Source organism: Triturus cristatus, chromosome 10, assembly GCF_964204655.1.
Source record: "Triturus cristatus chromosome 10, aTriCri1.1, whole genome shotgun sequence".
Lineage (NCBI taxonomy): Eukaryota > Metazoa > Chordata > Amphibia > Caudata > Salamandridae > Triturus > Triturus cristatus.
In genome coordinates, this window is record NC_140593.1 from 360,717,161 (window position 1) to 360,739,628 (window position 22,468).

At 43.4% G+C, this 22,468-nt stretch overlaps 1 protein-coding gene across 1 annotated transcript in view; it reads left to right on the forward strand.

Annotated features, from left to right (window-relative positions):
- Positions 1-22,468, forward strand: part of LOC146789440 (transmembrane channel-like protein 2) — a 566,730-nt gene that overhangs the window by 476,292 nt on the left and 67,970 nt on the right. The window contains exon 15 of the mRNA XM_085631099.1: positions 18,922-19,161. Within this exon, the coding sequence (XP_085487225.1) occupies positions 18,922-19,161 (240 nt within the window). The remainder of the gene's footprint in view (positions 1-18,921; positions 19,162-22,468) is intronic.

A 22,468-nucleotide genomic window follows, 5' to 3' on the forward strand; every position in this document is an offset into this window, starting at 1 on the left:
TGGTGGTGATGCAGGAGAGGTGTTTTTTACATATGATGGCTGTACGTCAACCTTTCTTGCCATTCCTGTTTTGTTTTAGAATTTTGTAATCAGGTGGTAGGGCAGCGACAATATCATGCGTGTTATTGTCGTTAAGCCAAGTTTCTGTAACAAAAGCCAAATCAGGGTTTAGCTCATCTAGAGTTCCCCATACCTCAATACTGTGTTAAGGGAGTGATCGGGAGTTAAAGTAGATACAATTCAAAGCATGGTGACTAGGTTTGCAAATAGTTACTGTCTTAATGGAATAGGCTGAACCTCTTCGCTTGTCCATTTACAGTTGACATGCTGCAGCAGTACCCGCATAGAACCTATTGATCATACCAGGCCTAAGGTTAACTCTATGCAGAAAATATAAATTCATCTATTTGAATCTGGCAGTACGATAGACAGTGGGTATGTGTGCTAGGATATTTTCTCAATCCATATAAGTAATCTGTGGCTCTAAATCTTTTTCTCCATTTAACTTTCAAATCTGTGAGGGTAGTTAGAATGTTTGTACGGATGGCTTGAAATATTGACGTGTGCGCTTTAGCACAATCCGGCATTGTACAGAACAGTTGCAGACTTTGTGCGTTGCAGGTTCCTAGTCTACATTTCCCCAATGATTGCTAATGGTGACTACTGTTCCCTGGAGCAACAAGAATTGGCTGTCACAAATATCTAAATCCTTCACCAAGTCTTCAAATAAGCGCTATTCTTCGTACTGATACAGCTCTCTAATATGATTTATCCCATAGGCAGTCCCCCACAATTCCCCTCAAAGCCCCTTTGCATACCACCATCTTCAACCACCTTAGTGGTACATCTGGAGAGTAGGGCTCAGGGATGCAAGTTCCCTGCACACAACATCCACAGCACTGCTGTATCACCAGGAGATCCTGAAAGGCAGCATTTAGTAGCTGCTGGGGAACCAAGAGGATCTGCAATAAGTCCCTCAAGTCAGGAGGTGCACCGATAACACCCACTTCAGGATGCAACCTACAATAAATCCACTGGTTGAACTGTTACAGCTGTGCTGCCAAGTAATATGACTCAAAGTCTGGAGCAGCCAACCCACTTTCGCCTACAGGACGCCACAACTTAGCTAACAACACCCTACGTCTACCAGTCCCCCACATCAGTTCCAATAGCAGTGACTCCAGCTCTCGTAACAGCCGGTGAGGCACCAATAGTGCCAGAGTAGAGACGAAATAAACCAATCTCGGAAGCACACAATCTTAGCCTCCGCTATTCCACCAGCCACAGATAATAGCAACGTCATCCAAATGGTCATACTACTTGAAAGCACTCCAACTGCTCTCCCAACCTTCCCATCCAATAAATCTTTTGCCATTTTGCGATACCCTACAAGGCCCATTACTCAACGTAAGACTCCGATCTGGTGCCGGGCACAGTAGGCAATGGTGCCAATCGATCAGATCCAGGCGTCAACTCCCTGTCGCTTCCGCCGCTTATACCAAGTCTTTAATTCACAGCAGGCACGCTCAACTGATTAGTTAAACTAGTGGTTAAGGCAGATTGCCATTTTGAGAGAGGTCCCAGGAGTCAGTATAAAGTCATCAAAGTAATGGTCATGATGAAAGAAATTTCCTCTAGATCTGCAAGTCCCCAGCTGTGCAGGGACTTTTAATCTATGTTTTGAAGTGCCACAAGGTGAATGAAGGCCAGGAAGTCACTAGATGGTGGCATGCAGCCAGGAGCACCTCAATCCCTGTCCTCCTCCACCAGTTCATCTTCTTCATCAGACCATTTCACCTTCATTTAAGGTGATATATGTAAATCCAATGAGACCCGCAACCACGTGGATGATCAGGTTTATAGTATATACACATGTATGTAGGTGTTCTATAGCAAGCAAGTCAGATTGTAGTGATCTGAGTATGTCTGTATGTTCTGATGTGCAATGTGAAATGTGAAAATCAGGGTGAATTAATTCATATAATAATTTAATGTGCTGTGCATAACCAGGAATGTATGTTCTGCTAAAATTAAGGAATCCTGATAAGAATTGCAGTTTTCTAAGTGTGTTTGGGGGGTGTAACAGAGCACACTTCTCCAGGAAGTGTGGTGCAAGGTTTTTTCTCTCATGGGTTGGTTTGTATCCCAGAAATAGGACACTGGGAAAAGCTATATTATATTTCGTAAAGTTGAACTTGTACTATGTACGAGTCGTACCCCCACCCGTGTATGTACGGTGCGTACGCACCGTACATACACGGGTGGGGGTACGGCTCGAACATTCACGGGTGTTCATACACAGGTGGGGGTTCGACTCGTACATACACGGGTGTACATACACGGGTGGGGGTTCGACTCGTACATACACGGGTGGGGGTTCGACTCGTACATACACGGGTGTACATACACGGGTGGGGGTTCGACTCGTACATACACGGGTGGGGGTACGACTCGTACATACACGGGTGTACATACACGGGTGGGGGTTCAACTCGTACATACACGGGTGTACATACACGGGTGGGGGTTCGACTCGTACATACACGGGTGTACATACACGGGTGGGGGTTCGACTCGTACATACACGGGTGTACATACACGGGTGGGGGTACGGCACGTACATCCGCAGGGTCTGGGGGGGGTTCGGTGCATACCGGGCCCCCAATTCCGCTTGCATCGTGCCGTACTTCGCTTTTCCGGCACTTTTTGGGTGCCGTAAAAATATCGCCGTCCGGACTGGTGTCGGTTCGAATCGTACTTCCTTGTTCGTGAAACGGAGCCTGACTGCGTCCCGACGTCACGTCGGCGCTTTCCCGGATCACATTTGTATGTATATTTTCGTCGGTCGGTGTTTTTTACGATTCGTACGGAAATGGTGTTTCCGTGCGAATCGTACTTCCATGTTTGTAATGTTTTTTTACCGGGTACGAGTCGGACGGAGAAAACCCTCCGACCGACGGTTCGTACCCGGTTTTTCCAGGATCGGAATCGGCACCTTTGTGTCTATATTCCAAGAGTATATGATATGAATGAAGACAGGAAAAAGGGGATTATTCATTTGGGAGAGACAGGGTTCAATTATTCCCTGGTACTCTAATATTGAAAGTATTTCTCTAACGGGTGCTTTAGATCCAGTTTTAATGGGTATTGTGGCTGCACTTGTGGGCTGTACCATATGGGTATTATATGATAACGAGAGTCCTTATCCCAGCCGACATCATTGGGGTATAAAGCTGGGGCTAGTACAAGAGCCCATTCTGCTACATAGGCTTGTTTGACCTGATCAGCGACAAGCGCAGAAAATTATGTTAGTATTACATCTTCACCATGTGTGTAAATATGTACAAAGTCCGGGGACCAATCAACCTCTGCTAATATAATCTCATATTATAATGTTGCATTTTCCCAGAATATTATCCAAATGGTGCACTGTTTGTCACCCTTAATATGTGTATCTAAATTATATAATCTATCTGGAAGAGCTACCCGCCTGTCTGTGGTTTCAACGGTAACATATTGATCGGTTGCTTCCGCTACTAGAAACTCCGGGAGACTCCGGCGCACTATAGTGACTTCTACCATGCTGTTGAGGGGAGTCATTGCCCACCCCCTGTCCAGGAGGTGAGTTCTCGTTGTTTGTGGCATATTTTGTTTTAATAGCCGCAACTTTTTTTTGCTGAAAATGGGGCTTAAATTGCAGAGGTGTCTCCTCCTTCTTTTTCTTCACATTAGATGTTCATTGTGAGTCTTTTTTCGGTTTTACATACTCTTCCTGTCTGCGCTTAAAATGCCCTCCTCTCTTGTATTGTTTATCCAGTGAGTCCTGAAAGCAACGAGAAGGATAAATATCAGAATGCTAATACCTATCGGGTTCTTTCAACTGTGGGCGATCACGCAAATGATAGTCTGTCAGAGGGCTCCGAAGGGGGAGAACCTCTTTAATACCTAGCTTTTTCTTTAGGTTTGGGTTTGTCCCATCATTGCTTAGCAAACTCTGGGTTCTACTTGGCAGTGTCCTTGTCGGAACCAGGCTTGCCAAGTTGTGGTTTATTGGGTCTCCTTCCCAAATTATCATGACCTATAGAAGTTTATACTTCAGCTATAATTATAGTTAGCTCATATTCCTGGTTGACTGGTGCAACCTGTATGAGCCACTGGCAAATAGCTAAAGATGCTCCAGTACCTTTTATGTTTGGCAGAATCATTGAGGAGACCACAGTAAAGTTTCCCATTAATTTCATCCCCACATTCAGGGCAGCAGCTGCCCCATGTTTATTCTGTATTTGTTTTAACACCTACGGTAAGACTGACATGGAAGGAGTACCATGTGTGGTGGTATAGACTGCAGTAAAAAGTGTGCCCCGAGTGTTACAGTCACCTATTTGGGAAACCATCCCATAAGGTAAGCACATAGTCAATGTTCTGTGCTTGTCTTGTGGCCCAGTAAGGGGAAACACAGCTCCAATTTGATCATTGTTTTGGACAATCCAAAAAAAAATTTCCTCATGGTTTGTGGGAATTTTACCAATAATTGCATGAATAAGTACAGACTTATTGTTGGCACCGCAGGCAACTGTGCTTGTCCTGCCAGTGCTGTCTTTGCTGGGACAGCCATCAGGGTGCATGGAACATACTGAGTTAAGCGTCTATATAGTCTAACTACACCATTGTATAATTGAACTAGCTCATTAACATTGAGATTTTGTAAATTAGGGAATGATGTGTAACCAGCTAATGCTGGACAGGGAGCCCCTTCATTACTAAGGGGCCTATGCATACATGAGCAAGAACATGTATTAGGGCACCTCAGAACCAATTTTGATGCTCCAAAATGAGAAAGTGGAATTTCTAAGAGCTGATGTGCTCTATATTGTTTTGGTGGTGCAAAGTTAGTGTATTAATGAAATGTCCCTGTATTAGCACCCACAGCTGGAAAATTGATTCAAGAATTTAAAAAAACTTCCATATGATAGGTAATGTGGGTTTCAACCTTAAAGAATTGTTGCCATGTATTTGTAAATGTGCATGGACTGCAGGTCTGAAATTGTCAGCTATAGGTATAGGCTTTGGTGCCACCATTAATAACACAGTATTGGAAACAGAGTGCAAAAACTAATATGGGTAATCCTTTAAAGGTTCAAGCTTGAACAACTAACAGAAAAAATTAGGTGCTTCCTAAAACACCACGGACGTCTCCGGAAGAAGCATGCACTACTCAGGAGACCTGTTCAAAAAGTACCTGACCAATGTTGGTAACGCCATGCCGCAGAGATTCTGCTGGCAAAGTAGAACTGTGCCATGGAATGACAGGACGTCAGAATGTAGAGACTGTGCCTCTCTAACGCATCACTACATGCGGGCCCAAATCCTGGCAAGCCTTCAGTGCCTCAACTGATCTTCTAACATTCCCAGAGTAGCAGGTGATTTTGGCAATCTAGAACGTGACTCTGTAGTCCCCAAGAGAACATTGGAAACAGCACATCACCTTTCGTCTCTCACTCATGTATGGCTTTAGTAAACAGAAGAAAGAATGAAGAAAATTTACTATACATTTATTGAAACTATCGTAGTCTATTATGAAGCAGATGTGCTGCGATTATTAGGCAAATACAAGTAAACAACGTCATTGGCATTACTATCAGCCTGTATAAAATAAAAGTCCCAAAGATTGGCATATTATCTACCTGTCTAGGCCTATTCTTACTGTGTGAGCACAGAGATATATAAATGATCTTTGGGCTTGGCAATAGACCCCATACCTTGTGTGCCTGGTTAAGTGGCCCGCATCATGAGTGGAAACTCAGTTTACGCAAGGCTACATGTCAGTATCTGCGGGCATTAATTTGAGGACAGTTCTCTCTGCTGGAATTCACCTCTCTGCCCTGGAGGAGATGAGTCACAGTTTTTATGATAAGAACAATAGTTTTGGAAAGCTGCAGCTGTGATACCATATAATGTCTAAAACATAGGAGTTGGTTCTGATTAAGCAGAAAAAAGCAGTATACCATGTTGTTATGTATTCTAGGCAACCTTGGCTAAAATGTGCAGATTAAATCCCAAAACGAATCACTGAACAACAAACAACATGTACAGCGTATTCCTAAAATATTTTTCACAGAAATAAATGCGTTATGTGTGTCTATGAAAATCAGAGGCAGCCTAAAATATCTAATATACAAAACCCAGGGAGAACCACAGTGGCCCCAGAAGGAAAACCACTACACTCCCAGTCCCTTCTCTTCTTTCAGTGTCACTCCTCCTCAAGAAATCACATTCATTTGAAGTTTGCAGCCCAAATAAAATGTTTGACCAGTGATGTAAATTACATTTACTTCAGCTGATGTCTTTTGCTGACTGGAAAGGTGATGTATTGACTAACTGTGTTTGCGAAAGTAGCTCTACATGTTCAGGGGACTGCACAGAGAGTTGCTCGTAGTCAGTAGGCTTTGAGCTAAATTCTAAGTAGCTGTATTTTTTTTAAACATAACCCTAATAAACAATTCATGGAAGGGGATTGTCTGATTTCCAGGTTTAGTTTCCACACCTTCCTACCCCCTTTAAGACTCTGAGCTGAACAGGCTACTGTTTTAGCTGTATAATGTATTTGGGGTGACCTTTAATATGTGGATTAAGTGGTGCACTGTCTACATGAGGTAATCAGATTACCCTAGAATACATGGGGGCCTCTCACTGCTTAGACCTTACAGGTTGCTCTACTCTGCCCCAAACCTGCAGTGAGTATGTCTTCTCCTGCCACACTTTATCTACACCAAAATAAAAAGTAGAGGGCCTACCTTCTTTTTCCAAACAAGCTTCTAGAGTTTTAACAGGGAAGTAAACCAGCCCCAGATTCCCCAGTCTCCTTTCACCTCATTCGAATGGTGCTGATGTAGGGGGACACCTGAACCTTATCCAGGACTGACCCAACATGTGCTGGAGAGACTGTGACTGCTGCACCAACAGCAGCTGCAAAACGACTTGTTCTGCCTCTGCACAGTGCAACCCCAGGCGCGAGTCAGCTATGAGAACCTCTACACTAAAAGACAACTTCCACTGCGCAACTCCAACGCGACAGCAATACAGCCCTGCTTCTCGATTCTGACATCAGCTGTTCGCCCACACCCTTGGTAGCCAGCAAACTATAGCATCACCCCATGCGGCCTTGTAAAACGCAGGTAACAGCGGGTGTCCTCACAAGCACTGCATCATATAACTCCCACCAATGCAATGCTCTGAGACCGTGCGTCCAGCCGGCTGCCATATTTCTCCCTCTCTTTCCCCCCAACTGATGAGACTATTGCTCTGACACAATATTTCTGTCACAATATTTTTGGCATTCCTATTACATGTACAGAAAGACAATATTAATGTAAAGGATAGTTTTAACATGATATTTATGTTACATGACTTTTTGTCATGGGACCATAATTGCATGTCAACCTATGTCTGGTTTATCACAGAGCCTTATAGCCCGCCGTAGCGGGCTATACCGGCTATTAAAGGCTCGCTCCAGCATGAAACAAGGGAGCGGGACTTTAATAGCCGGTATAGCCCAGCTAGGAAGGGCTATAAGGCTATTAGAATATTCTGCCAGTAGGGGGCAGAATGTTCTAACAAATAAAACAAAGGCTTCTGATATAGCTTGCCGTAGCGGGCTATACTGGCTATTAAAGGCCCGCTCCAGCGTTAAAGGCCCGATCCGAAGGGCTATAAGGCTATTAGAAGATTCTGCCACTAGAGGGCAGAATCTTCCAACAAATAAAACAAAAGGCTCTCGGAGTTCGAGGGGTTTTATTTCCTTTGGGCTCCGAAAGGCCTTTGAAAACAACATTGGAATGTTGCTTTGCGGGCCTTTACCGGCCCGTAAAAGCATGGAGCCCTCCATTGTCTTCAATGGAGCTCCCAACATTCCAATGTTCTAATGTATTATATGCAATCTTCTATAAAACTGTGTTTGTCCCTCGGAAGAGTGGGGTGGAGCATAATGTGTAGTTGAACATATTTATTTGGCAGGTCTGGGTTTTTACAGTATAGTCAATGGACAGAAAGATAAAGTGTGTGCTTTGGGTAATGCACTGGAGCACTTTGGTGGTTCTTTTGTAAATGTGAAAAATAATATCCATGAATAATAAAACAGTTTATCAGTGCAAGAGATATAATAGTACACCATGGGTTATTCAACACCATAACATGCAGATTTTAGCAGTTGAAAGGAAGAAGCTACTTCTACGCAGTGTCATTTTCCGGATACACATTTGTGAAGTGAAAGGCAGAGATTAGAAGTTAAATTCTGCTTAAAATTACAGGAGAGACAAGGTTTGATTGTGATAACATGTGTTTTGTGAATTGATTTTCATGTTCCTCACATGATCTTACTTTGGTTGCTAATCTTGTTCTGGTGTATGTGAGCTTTTGTGTGGGGTATCTTGTTACTGTATAGAGTTGGTTGGTGTGAGCAGGGAGGTATTTGTGTTTTGGGTGTATAACATAAATGGAGGCATTACAAGTTTAAGGTGATATCTGGGTACTAAAGGGGAAAACAAGATAATGCTGACCAGTATAAAAATTATAGACAACCAATATCAGGAATGGAAATATTATTTAGTGTCAGAGATTGTATCTTAAACTTGACCAAGCAGATCAGCACAGGACGCGACGTATTTTCTTTTTATGTCCGAGCACTTAAGCCTAAGTTGAAGAGTCTTATTTTATCACTGGATATTCACGTGGTCTGATCGGTAGCGCACACAACTCAACTCATCATTCTCAAAGGCTTTAATCTGAACCCCCATCATCAATCTTCAGCAACTCCGTTCTTGATGATCGTTTTGTTTCATTCACTACTCAACAAAAATACACACACATGGAACCATGGTAAGCCAGTGTACCTCATACTGATTTCAGATATTTTTTCAGACCTCTTACCTACAATTGTCTCTTGTCCCCCTGCATAGACCATCACACAATTGTTGATCCCAACTGGCATCCCGTCCGTTGCCACTGCCAATTTCTCTGAAAGCAGACACTCTCCTGGCGCCTTTTCAGTATTCTTAGACTACATCCAACATTTCTTCACACTTTAGAACTTACTGCACATTTAAAAACAAGACTATGGCAAATCTGCAAGCATACAAACAAGCATAAGATGCACTTTCATCAGACATACGCAATGCCAAACCAACCTACTTTGAAAACCTCCTCACCTCATTCCAATCCATCCATAATGACTGACAGAAAACTTTCAAAATATCCTTTCCTTCAGCGACAAATATTTCATCCTAATCTCATCTAATATCCCCACCATGAAATCAACCCTTACTACACTCCTTTCTGCTCCATCGCCACCCTCCTATATTCACATATCCTCCAATTTCACTGGACGAAACACTCTAACTTGACACACTGAGCTTGTCCCAATTTTCAAACCTGTCAACACCTCATGTGCGCCATCTGACACTTTCAGCCCTCAAACTATCAAACATCTTGACCCACCCCCTTTAATCACTCACTTAAATCATATACCTATCCTTCCTGCGAACAATCTACTCTGGCTCTACCACTCCTGCACAAACCCACAACTAAACCTACTTCCCTTACCTAATGCCCACTGTCTCAACTGCCATTCTTCTAAAATATTGGAACTCTGTGTTGGGCCTTCTTACACTATTCGTTAGCTCTAAAAATGTGCTTTATCTTGTCTAATCTGGCGTCCTGGCACTTCTCTCCACAGAAATAGCTTCTCACACATTACTAAAAATAACCCCCTTTATTCACCTCATTCCACAATCTTGATCACCCGGCCAGCGGGGCCAGCACAGTTCGGAGGTAGGGGGTGAGGGTAAAGGTGGGAGGTCGAGGGGGGACACAGAGGAAGCAGGCATTAAAAAATAAAATAAAAAACATACCTTCTCACCGCTTCCTTGCTGTGTCTCTCCTCAGAGCCTTATGTTGTTGTGTTGTGATTTGTCTGACTGGGAGCCTGGGCATGTTCTCCACTCAGGCTGTAATGCAGCCTACATGGAAAACATACAAAGTGCGCAAGACTGTTTGGCCAGCCCTAGGGGCAGGCCAAGCAGTCATTGCGCTCTTAGGAGGGTGATACCACTCCTCCCCTACCCCTGCCCCCTCATGCAAAGCTGCAGAAGTTGGAGAAAACACAAGGTATTATCATTTTATTTTCTCTCTATTTCATTGCTAAAAAGCAATGGGTCTACGCTCATCGGCCTTAGCGGAGGAGCCACTTCTGCACCCTCTTCTGCTTCTTTCCCAAAAGACCTATGGCTTTACTGGCTCTGCCTTCAAGTCAATGTACTTCCTTTGGCAGAAGGAACCATCTCTGTTGCCTGGCCATCCTCTGTTGCCGATTGAGTCACTCAAAGATTCATCCTCCAACCTCTTCTCTGCACTATACACTGCCATGCATGGTGACATAACTTTCTCTTTTGCTTTATCCTGTGGCCTATATCCAGATTACACGCCACTCTTCTTCTCATTCCCAACGTTCTAGATCTCATGTTTTTCATCCCTCTTCCATATCTGAGTGCCTCACACTTATTCACCACAGGATGTCCCTCAGTTCCTTCACATTGAATTAATCGGTCTGCAGACATATAATATCCTTTGTGGTCTACATTCACATCTTTTAGGTCAGTCTGGTTCCCTTATTATACGCTGACTTTCACCCCTCAGCAAGAAACCTTAATGTTTTTTAATTTCCAATTATGCGTATGGAAACTTTCAGTGCCACTACTTCCACCACAGGAAGGTGAGAGGCCTTAAACATACACAGCCCAGACTCTCAACAAATCACAAGTATTCAGTAAATAGTAATATTGTTTCAGTCTACTAGTCGGGCCTTCAACATGATGTGTTTATCCCTCTGTCCTCTTAACAAAGACTAGAACGTCACCTGGCTGACTTAGCCTCTGTCGTGACTTGTTCTTACACACTTCTAACACTTGCCTTTAAAGACACCTATGGGATATCCTCAAAGCACCTTTATGATATTCCAAACCATTCTCTATGATATTCCAAGCTATTTTTCCACGTGTTATTTAATAGCTGCTTATAAGTACTTCCTTATCTCATCCAAACTCTACTGCGCCCCTTCCATATTTTGAGTTGTTTACCTCCACTGGAACTCACATCCATTGTCAATTAGGGCTAATCCTTCACAAGAAAATGTTAACACAGCCCTAAAAATACAATTTATTCTACTAGATGGCAATGAACAAGACATATTGGTCATTGCAATCAACTAATCAGTGTGCAATGTAACTATGGTAATATGTAAATAAAGCAAAATGTAGGGGAGAAAACTGCACTCCCTCATTTCGCGTGGCCTCCGTGCGTTAGGCTGCATTTAGATCTTTGATTGTGATGGCCCTCCTCTTTCATATAACGACTTTCTTAGCTCACATAGGGGCAGAATTACAAGCCCCTTGCACCACTTGTGCGTCACGTTTAACATGGGAAAAGTGACGCAAAAGTGGCGCAAGGGGCTTGTAAATCTGCCCCATAGTATTTATTCAACAACGCTGGTTTATGTAAATCATCCATTCTGCATATTATTCTATCTGCCAATTGATTGTCCAGCTGTACATCATTTCTGTTTGAAATGTTATTATTGAAAATAAATAAGGAAAGTTTCCATGTCCAATCATATTTTTGCAGCAGCTTTTCTTATAACATGGCATGGCTTTTACACTCATCTGGGAGCTGTATGGCTGGCTACCCTTTGCCTCTATAACCTCAGAAGCATGTATTACCTGTGAAAGTTTAAGTGGAGCTACAATATGCAGGGGCATGGCAATAAACACTCTTACACCCACATTGTACATTCACATGTCACGCTAATGGGAGCTGCTTAGTCTATCACATGTTTGTTGATGATGTGATGATGATAGAAATGAGGGGGCTCGACAAGGCTAGACAAAATGTGAGCTGTGAGACAAGCTTTATGTAGTAAGGCTGAACGTGTTCAGTGTAGGGCTCTGCAAAACTGCCTAGGTTTTCCTCTCACGTTCTTAGAAAATTCTAAGAATTTACGTAAAATTCGCCCTTAGTGTGAATATGCTTCCCTGGTATCCTGCCTATCTTTTTTTTTTACACAAGGGCATACTTTGAATAAATAATTCACACAAGATACCGGCAGAACCTACTTGAACAGAAACGGTCTCTACGCAAGATAGTTCCCGAGCGGAGCACTCTATTGTGGGCAAAAAGTATGCTAAAATATGTGAAATTGCGTGATGCAAACTTTTCAGAAATTTCACGGAATGCACCGTTCAAGAATCTTGCAAATTTAGCTTATGCAATTTAAATTTCACCCAGTCATAGTTGAGTGTACAAGAGTACAAGTAGACATAGCCCTGTTTTGTCTTAACACTTGGACGGGAGGGTGGCAACAGTTTGTCCTGATATATTATCACTCCATTACAATGCGCTCTCAGGTTATGACTGCACTGCGGGTTTGTTGTATCCTATAATCTCGTGTTTTGTGCCTAGCATCACTTCCTGGCATTTTAGCCTGCACTGCTATTTCCTTCGAAGTGTAGCTGGGGCATACACGTCATACCTCACAGTTACCTATGAATGGCCAAAAGAGGTTCACGCATGAGGCATGTTTTTGTAGATGTACTGCACTAGAGAGTACTATGTTGTCAGTGGACCTGCACATATAGGCGTTTTTGTTACAGTAATATATATTTTCTGCTTAAATTTATCATGAACACATTTGTTCTTACGGTCTTAGCCTGGCACACCAAGATCGCTTATATGCAGCACAAATTACTTGTTACTTGTCCTATTATAAAGGACTGCGAAAGTCTGTCTTTCTCACTTGTTTTCTCCCCTACCTGCTCATTGTCAGGAATTCTGATTTACCGCCCCCCCCCCCCGTCCGGTTGGGAGGTTTGCAGATTCCCTTACGGACACCGCAGCTACTCTTGCTAGCACCACGCCGAATTTCATTATTTTATGTGACCTAAATTAGCATTTAGAGGACCCTCTTAAATGGGAAGCATCTGGCTTGATCCAAGATCTAAAAGCTACACAATTAATATAAAAAAGCTACTAGCTCTACGCATGATAAGGGCCACATTTTAGATCCGGTTTTTACTAATGACGATCAACTCTTGGTAGATAACCCCATTCCAGTTCCATGGACGGATAATTTTTTATTCCCGATTTACTGGAAGGCTCCAACAGTCACTGCTAATTGGCAAATCCCGAAGAGCCAAGATCCAGCATGGGCGAAACTCCCTCTAGAGGGGTGGTCGACATCTTTATTACACTCTAAGGGGCAGATTTATGTTGCACTTGCGCCACTTTTGCGCCGCCGTTGCGTCACTTTTGTGACGCAGCAGCGGCGCAAATCCTGCACCATGGTGCGGGGTATTTACAACGTGACGCATCTGGGAGATGCGTCACGTTGTAAAGCCCTGCGCCACATGTAGGCGTTCCAGGGCAGGTGGGGGCGTTCCGGCGCAGGAACGCCTCCTAAAAGTGGCTGAGTGAAATCTACAAGATTTCACTCAGTCACTTTTAGGCCCATGCTGCGTCAAAACCATGCGCCTGCTTGATGCAGGCGTAAGGATTGACGCAGCATTGTAAAGATAGGGCCCCCCAGATCATTACTGGAGCTGCGTCGCGCTTGCGACGCAACTCCAGCAATGCGCCACTTTTCGGCACAGATGCGTCACGCATCTGTGCCGTTTTTGCCCCATGGTGCGCCGCATTATAAATGCGGCGCATCCATGGTGGCGCAGCAGTGGCGCATAATAACTGGCGCATCCCTGCTGATATGCAGGGATGCGCCAGTCGTCATAAATCTGCCCCAATATCTTTAGGTGATTCTGACCCCAGCATAGCAACTGACACGTTCAATAAATGGATTGAAACTTCTTTGGATAATTTCATCCCGCAAAAATGGAGGCAAAATAGGCCTAAGGAAAAACGGCCACCAAGGTTCTCTCCCAAGTTACGGGAACTTAAGCAAAATTTTTGAAAACTAGAGAGAGCCTGGAGGAAAGAGTATAGGTTAGAAAAAAAAACAGAACTACAGAGCAGCTACAAAAATATATCAGGCAGAAATAAAGAGAGCTCAATTACATTACTACGAGGAGAAAATCGCAGGGGCAGCAAACGCCCCGAGGGAAATCTTCCTGATAGCGAACAATCTAACAAAATATGGACCACCTAAGCTACCTGTAGAATCCTCCCAACAACGCTGTACAGAACTTGCAGAATGTTTGAGAAAAAAATTCTAGATATCTACAATAACTTTCCCAATGCCTCTAACCTCGATAATCAGGACCAAGAGGTGGAGTCCCTGTGGGGGTAGCTTCCCACAGCTAGAAGATATTCCTGCTTTGGACTTAGATACATTATATCAACTGTTCTCCAAAGTTGAATCAGGTTCCCCCCTGGATGCAGGCCCCATGCACATGCTGCGCAAGGTGGGGGATATCATTCTACCTGTGCTATTAGAAGTATTATACTCTTCTCTGTCAACGGGCCAAGTTCTCAGGTCATGGATACATGCCATGATACAAGCACTTCCAAAAAAACCTAGCCTTAACTCGGACGTTTGAAGCAACTATCGGTCGGTCTCGCTCCTTCCCATGACTAGTAAAATCCTAGAGAAACATGTAAATACAACCCTATCGGAGTACTTAGGAACCCACTCGATTCTGTATCCATCCCAGACGGGCTTTCGACCAAAGCATTGAACAGAAACGGTCCTGTTAGGAGTAGTGGAGGAATCATGAAAAATCTTAGACCAGAGAGGCACGGTGGCAATCATCCTGCTTGACCTGAGCTACGCTTTCGACACGGTTAATTACAGCATTCTCGTCGAGAAATTAAGAATTATTGGAGTATCCGGAAAAGCTCTCACCTTGATCAAATCCTTTCCGAAAGACAGATCATACCAGGTATTTGAGGGCAACCATACCTCAAGAAGAGTTCCACTTACATGCAGAGTGCCACAAGGCTCTTCACTGAGTCCGACCCTATTTAATATATATTTGAGGCCCCTTGCAGAGTTAGTCCTGCCATATGGAATTCATATTATAATTTACGCAGATGACATGCAATTACTGGTGGTATTAAGCCACCCAAAGAAGGTGCCAGCTAATCTAGAATCCTGGTTAGGAACGGTGGGCACATGGATGGACCAGTCGTGTCTCAAGCTTAATGGAGTCAAAACTGAGCTAATGATCCTGGGTAACTGCTATAGCGCCACGGCAGGCCTGAGTTGGCCAAACTGTCTGGGCCCAAAGAAAAGATTAAGAGTTTGGGTGTTTGGCTGGGCAGGTCACTTAATTTTGAGCATCAAGCAGTACAATTAGCAGTGTCATGTTACGGCATCATTAGGCGGATGCGAAAAATTCTTCCATTCCTTCCTGAATCAGCACGTAGGATCATGGTCCAGGCACTGGTGTTATCCCGGCTGGATTATGGAAATTCCCTCTACTTGGGGACTCCAAAGTCCACAACAAGGAACCTACAAGTGGTCCAGACTTGCGCAGCCAGGCTGCTGCGCAACAGCCCTAAAGCTCTCTCGGCCAAGCCGGCATTAAAAGAGCTACACTGGCTACCAATCAAGGAATGCATAATGTTTAAGACATCATGTATAGCACATAAAACACTCTGGGGTATGGGTCCTAAATTCAACCTCGCACTTATAGCTTTCCATCACCCCTCGAGAAGTATGCGTTCAGCAAATTTGTTCTTGGCGACAGTGCCGAAAATCAAGAGAGCACGTGCTGGAGGCCGAATGTTTGCTTACAATGCGCAAAACTTTGAAATATGCTTCCCATTGATCTTTAGTCAACGACGCACCACTTAACGTTTCAGAAACAACTAAAAACATGGCTATTCCAGACATGAACTTGAACTATTCTTGACTGCCTGCTGTTGTAAGTGCTGGGATCCCTAAGGGTAGCCACGCGCTCTATCAAATGTTAATTAATATTAATAATAATAATACTTGCCTCAACAGCTAGGGTTTTTCCAATTCCCAAAAGGTTGGTCCTGCTCCTGTTTTGGTGCTCTATTGTATTTGAGTGTTGCCACCATGTTGTGGGAGGGTTTTATATAATTTTTACTGGGACATATATGAAAGACATTTTTTGGCACAAATTGTTCCACCTAGTTTCCATAGTTCTTCCACCTTACGTTGGCAATTGCGATAGCGATAGCGATAGTGATTGTGATGGTATTTGCCTGGTGGATTTTCTGCTACTTTCATGCAATTTTACATCAGAGTAGGTTATTTTAACATTTTTCTCCATACTCTAAATTAGGCCTTGTAAGAGGGTACATTATTAAGCGGGGTGCATCGTACTCAATCACAAGTAATAAAGTCACTAATTTGTACAGTCCAGACTAAGATTTCAATAATTTAAACCCAAGTTCAACCCTTGATGGAAATGGCACAGATCAGAGAGGATTAATTTAGAGAAAGTGTGTAAAGCATTGAGATGTATCAAAGCAACTAAAAAATAAAAAACACAACACAATAAAATTCCTACTCCAATTTATAAAACTTGAGAAGAAATTTAATAAACAAAATTACACAAATCCAATATAATGAACCCCCCCCACTCTGTCACACTCACAGAGTCCTGCAACCACCCACACAGTACTCTTTACCATTTTGAAAGATTTCACCTCACCATTGGCCACCTCCAATTTACGCACCCCCCTGCAGGACCTCTGCAACAATCTCTCTCAATTCTTCAGCAACAAAATCACTTGCCATTTACAGCAACTTAAACCCGCAACCAGACCCAACACACCTCACCAAACACTTTCCAATCTCATCCAAAGAACCAATGCTAGCCACATGGCACGTCATCACCCCAGGAGAAACCACTGCCACCATGACGTCCATCCACTCAAGGACCCCATTGGACTCCTGTCCCCACCACACCTACTCCAGAGGACTATAGCCCAACAACAAAATGTTCACATACATTCTGAATGTGTCCACTTCTTCTGCAGCATTTCCAGATGTTTGAAAACACACAAAAGCCCTTCCATTCCTGAAGAAACCCTTTGCAGACCTTTCAACGCTGTCCCACTACAGACCAACCTCCCTGCTATCATTCTCGGCCAAAGTCTTAGGGAAAATGATCAACAGATGGCTCACTGCAGACCTCAATGACCACCAACTCCTCAAAATCACTCAGGCTGGTTTCAGACCAAACGCCAGCACAGAAACTGCCCTCATCGCCGCCATGGATGACATTAGACAGAAGAAACACGGCGGCCCTCATCCTTCTGGACCACTCAGCATTTGACACAGAGTCCCACCCTATCCTTTTCCAACACCTATATGACATGTAAATCCAAGGACCTGCACTCCGATGGATCTGCTCTTTCCTGACTGGAAGGACCCAGTCAATCAGCCTGACACCATACACCTCAGACAGCCTCATCTCCGCAAGGATTCTTCCTGAGCCCGACCCTCTTCAGCACATATATTATCCATCAAGCCAGAATCATCTGCTCTCACAGTATCAACAACCTCTCCTATGACAGTGACATGCAACTGATCCTCACCCTCATGGACAAAACGCCCAGTACTCGTATAAAGTTTAATGACTGAAATTACCCACTGGGTGAAGACCAACTCTCTAAAGCTGAATCCCGATAAGCTCAAAGTTGTGACTTTGGGAAGAGCACATCACTGTGGGACTTCACCTGGGGACCAACAGAGCTAGGACCAACACCGACCCCGACCACCCATGCCAAGATCCTCTGGATCATCATCAACAGCAAATTCAACATGATCTCCCAAGTCAATGCCGTCATCACCTCCTTCTTCCATGTCCTGAAGATGCTGCAGAAGATTTTTAATGGCTCACAATCAGCACCTGGGAAACCATCACACACGTCCTGGTCACGAGCAATCTAGACTACGGGAAACTCCTCTATGCTGTGATCAACAAAAAACTCCCCAGAAGGCTGCAGACGTTTTAGAACTCGGCTAAGTTCTGAATGGTGCTTAAACCGTTTAGAACTGGCTTGTATTCAAACTCTTCACCCACACTTGTAAGCACTACATAACACTGGCACAGCATGCCTCAACAATTGCATTTGCTTACACAAACCTTCCAGACACCGCTGCTTGTCTGCACTCCCACTTGCACAAATCCCATGCATATGCAAAACCATATCTGACAGTCAAGCATTATCTTACATCGCTCCTAAAACATGGAATGACCTCCCACCAGACATAAGAACCTCCCCACTTCTTGAATTCTGCAAGAAGCTGAAGTCCAGGCTTTTTCGAATAAACCCACAAGTGATGGAGGCCTTGAAGGCATGGTTTGAAAATGCTGGCCAGCTGCTGGTGCCTCAGTCACTTTCCCAGCTTTTTAAGATTAATTGCAGCAGGCACAGGAGACTTCAAGAGTGAGAAAAAGAGAGGGAGGGGGATAGAGAGAAAGTGATCAGAGAGGGAGAAGAGCGGGTAAAGATGGAGAAAGAGAGAATGGATGGATGGAAAGAGAGAGAGCTTGCATGAGCAGACCAAGGACGCCTGGCTGTTTATGACATTTTGCCGTAGCTGCTGATTGTTTCCCAGTCGCGCCATGGACTGCACCCAGGCCACACAAGAAAGGTGCATTGCAGCACAGACCAGGATAGTGTTCCTCAAATGTAATCAAGCCCCTGGTGTCTGACTGATTTTACAAGCAATGAGTGAGTTGTGCTGATATCCAGAAGTGTTGAGCGACCACTGCAAAAATGCATGTTGAGATCTGATACCATTGCAAAAATGCATGTTGAGATCTGACATCTCAAAAAACGGTGCTAAGCTGACTAGTATGTAGTCTAAAATGTCAATGATGTACTCTATTGATGTTCAGAAAATGTAAACACTTGTCTTGTGTATTTCTTTTTTTTTAGGATGGGTTCCTTTTACGCTCCTGGACTTATTGGAATAAACGTTCTACGTTTGCTGACATCCATGTATTTCCAGTGTTGGGCGGTTATGAGCAGCAATGTCCCCCATGAACGTGTGTTCAAAGCGTCCAAATCCAACAACTTTTATATGGGCCTTTTACTACTAATTCTTTTTTTAAGCCTTCTGCCTGTGGCCTACACCATAATGTCCCTCCCACCTTCATTTGACTGTGGACCATTCAGGTAATGAACGTTCCATTAACATACATTTAATCACATGGCAATGTTTAGTATAGGATGCTGTGGTTGCAATAAAGGTCTTCAACTCAAAAGGGAATTAAATGGAATGAATACTATAAGAACGGTCTATTCAAGAGTACAGACACGTTAGCATGTTCCCTTCTGCTACTGAAGCCCCTTACTCAATTTTAAAATATTCTGTGTCCCAGTACCCAATGTCTACTACCCATATGATCTCTCATAAGGTGCTTTGAAGTATATCTTTTTTTTCAGTGGCTGCATTGCCCCACTGCTCAAAAGACAAAAATAATAGGATAATAACGTATCATTAGTGTGGGTCGGCCAAACAGTCATGCGCACTTTGCATGTTCCCCACCAGGCTGCATTACACAGCCTGGTAAGGAACATGCAAAGCCTCCCAGTCCCCGTTTGAGCACCGAACCACGGTGATCTGACCATTAGGAAGAAGGAAGAGGACTGAGGAGAGATGGCGGACGGCCGTGCCAGGTAAGTGTTTTTTTTCATTTCCTTCCCCCTCCCCCAGCCCGCTCCACCTCTCCCGTTGGGTAGCAGCCACTACTGTCTTTTTTCAGTTATTTATTCATTGTTTTGCATTTTTCATTTCTAATGGAGAGGCTCCAATGAAAAAATTTTTGGGGACATTTTGACGGAAGAATGGTTTGTTGTCTCTTCAATTTTCACACTAATTTATGACCAGTTATATTTGTACTGTGAGGATACCGATGTAAAACTGCTAGTAACAAAATTGTTTTCTTAGCTACTGCGAACCAAAGAATATTTTTTTTTCAAAGATTGGTTAACTACCACAAACAGTAATGACCACAGGTGAGAATAGCAATGGAAACAAAAGCATACTGCTGGGCCTTATATGGGTTCCCAATCCCGCTGACTTCCCTGCCCGGCAGATGATAGTTTAGTTGACTGGCGCTGTTTCTGGAAGAGGGCCATAAGGTTCAATGGCCACATATGACATTAAGGGCCTTTTTTCTATAGATAATGTATATTTACACATTGTGAGTAAACCGGCACCCTTCATGTTTGTATGTGGTTATGCCTTTTCCAAAATTCTAAATGAATGGTAAGACCATGGACTGGCCTGTTCCGTACACTTTCACCATGAAACCTAACATGTCTTGTTAAAATATGTCATCAGTATATTCTGTACAGTGACATTATAAAGAAATGTAAAACTGAATAAAAGTAATCTCCGGATACCGATTAAATGCAGATTTGCAGAAAGGATCAAAGCGCCTTGTGTCACACAATGTGACGGCAATCCTCAAAGTATAACATTTTTATTTTCTATACTATAAAAGTGTCCATTTGCCATTATTGACTTTGCCAGTGCCAGCCAATCCTAAAAAGATCCAGAATTGGCAAAGTCAATAGCTGTGACCTAAAAGAACTGGTAAAACGTAATCGATTGGCTTTGCCAGATCTTGTTTAAAGGCACCGACCTGCTCGGTCTCCTTTGCCTACAGAAGGACGTTGCAGACCAGCATTTATAGGAGCGATGAGCTGGCCAAGCAGTGTACATTGTGTTTCATTGTTGTCACTTAGATGACAGCGGGAAAATAAAAGAGCCTGCATCTTACGGGCCATCCTTGAGTACCATATCAGACTGCAGGGATGGGAGAAGTTAAACATACACCACCTTCAGGCAAATTCAGGGAACTTCACCAAATTCCCCAAATTCACTCAACCAAGCAGGTCTAATCATATTTCGACACCCCTACTATCGAAACAGAAGATCAATGTAGTAAATCCAAAATTAATGAATTATTTGGACATGTAATTAATATAATACTTGGAAATATGAATAATGTAATTTATCTTATGATTTCGTATAAGAATAAATACAAAATAAATAAATCTCCCCAATTGATCTTCCTCTAAACTCCCCCAGCTATCTCACGAACAGCACCTAAGTCAATCTTTTATTTGCTCAGTAAAATAATGTGCATCTAATAATATAATTCTTTAAAAAGTTATGATAACTTCTAAACTTTTAAGTTATGTCACACTGTTACACTGATGGCATCATGTCATTCTCATAGCTTTTGTATACCTCTGTCGAAGATCATGTAACATTGATGTTACTTCATGAAATATTGAATTCTCTGTGAAGCTACCCACGGAAACTAGCTTTGTGCTAAAAAAATATCCCCATAATAAAACTTAATATGGAAAAAAATAAGCATTGCACAACTGTGGTATGGGGATACACTAAAAAAACTCTGAAAAAAGACATCAAACACTGATAGAATGCAACAGTGTCAAGCTATACTCATATTTCTACAGAGAATGTCTTAGTTCTCTGATGGATTTAGCTAGTAGTCGTGGATGGTGAATGTTGTAGCAGCATGCGATAAGCAAATACATGTATTCTTTTGGGGTTAATGTTCTATCACTGTAATGTAGATATATGTTTATGGTTAGGTAAGGACTCTTCTATCGTCTTTTTCAGTACATCTGAGTATGATGAGACTTAGGGCCTTATTACAACTTTGGGGGTCCTACCAGGAAGATTAGGAGTTAAATCCTGGTCTGGTGGGTGGTGCTGCAGCGACCTAAGGCGGCGGTCTGTCAGGCTCCTTTTAAAGCCTGACAAACAGATCGCTGTTCTCAGAGCTCCGATTACACCTTCCTGCATGGTGTGGCAATCGTGCCACACCATGCATGAAATGGGTGTGCAAAACCAGGGGGCACTACATGTACCTCGTCGCATGCACTCCCAGGCCCACGAGTGACTGTTAGGGCTCCTTTGTTGCCCCTCTACCACTCTTTTCATGGCGGACTCACTGCCATGAGAAGAGGGCGGTGGACAGGCAAATCCTAATATTCTTGGCGGTGCCACAGCAGCACCACCACTATAGTGCTCCTGACCACTGCACGACCGCCACAGGATACTTGATCCCTGGCGGACACAACGGTCCTTTGGCAGTCTGTCTGCCATACTAAAATATTATTGTGGGCAGGCCCGCAGTATGGCAGTGGTTGGACTGCCACCACGGGTCCGGCGGTCCTATGGACTGCCAAACTCTTAATATGGCCCTTAGACTGCAACACAATATATTCACAATGACATTGCAATAGGCAATCAGTCAAAGCAGTAGTTGTCTCTCCTAAACTTTGTTTGAGAGACTTTGCAACGAAATTGAAATTGCCCTGGAGCTTTCAAAGGGGCAACAATAGTTGCAATCATGAACACTTGTATGTATGGATACATGTTATTTTTGATGCTTTCAAGAGTATATCATCCGAATATCACTCATTGTTAAAGAGCCCA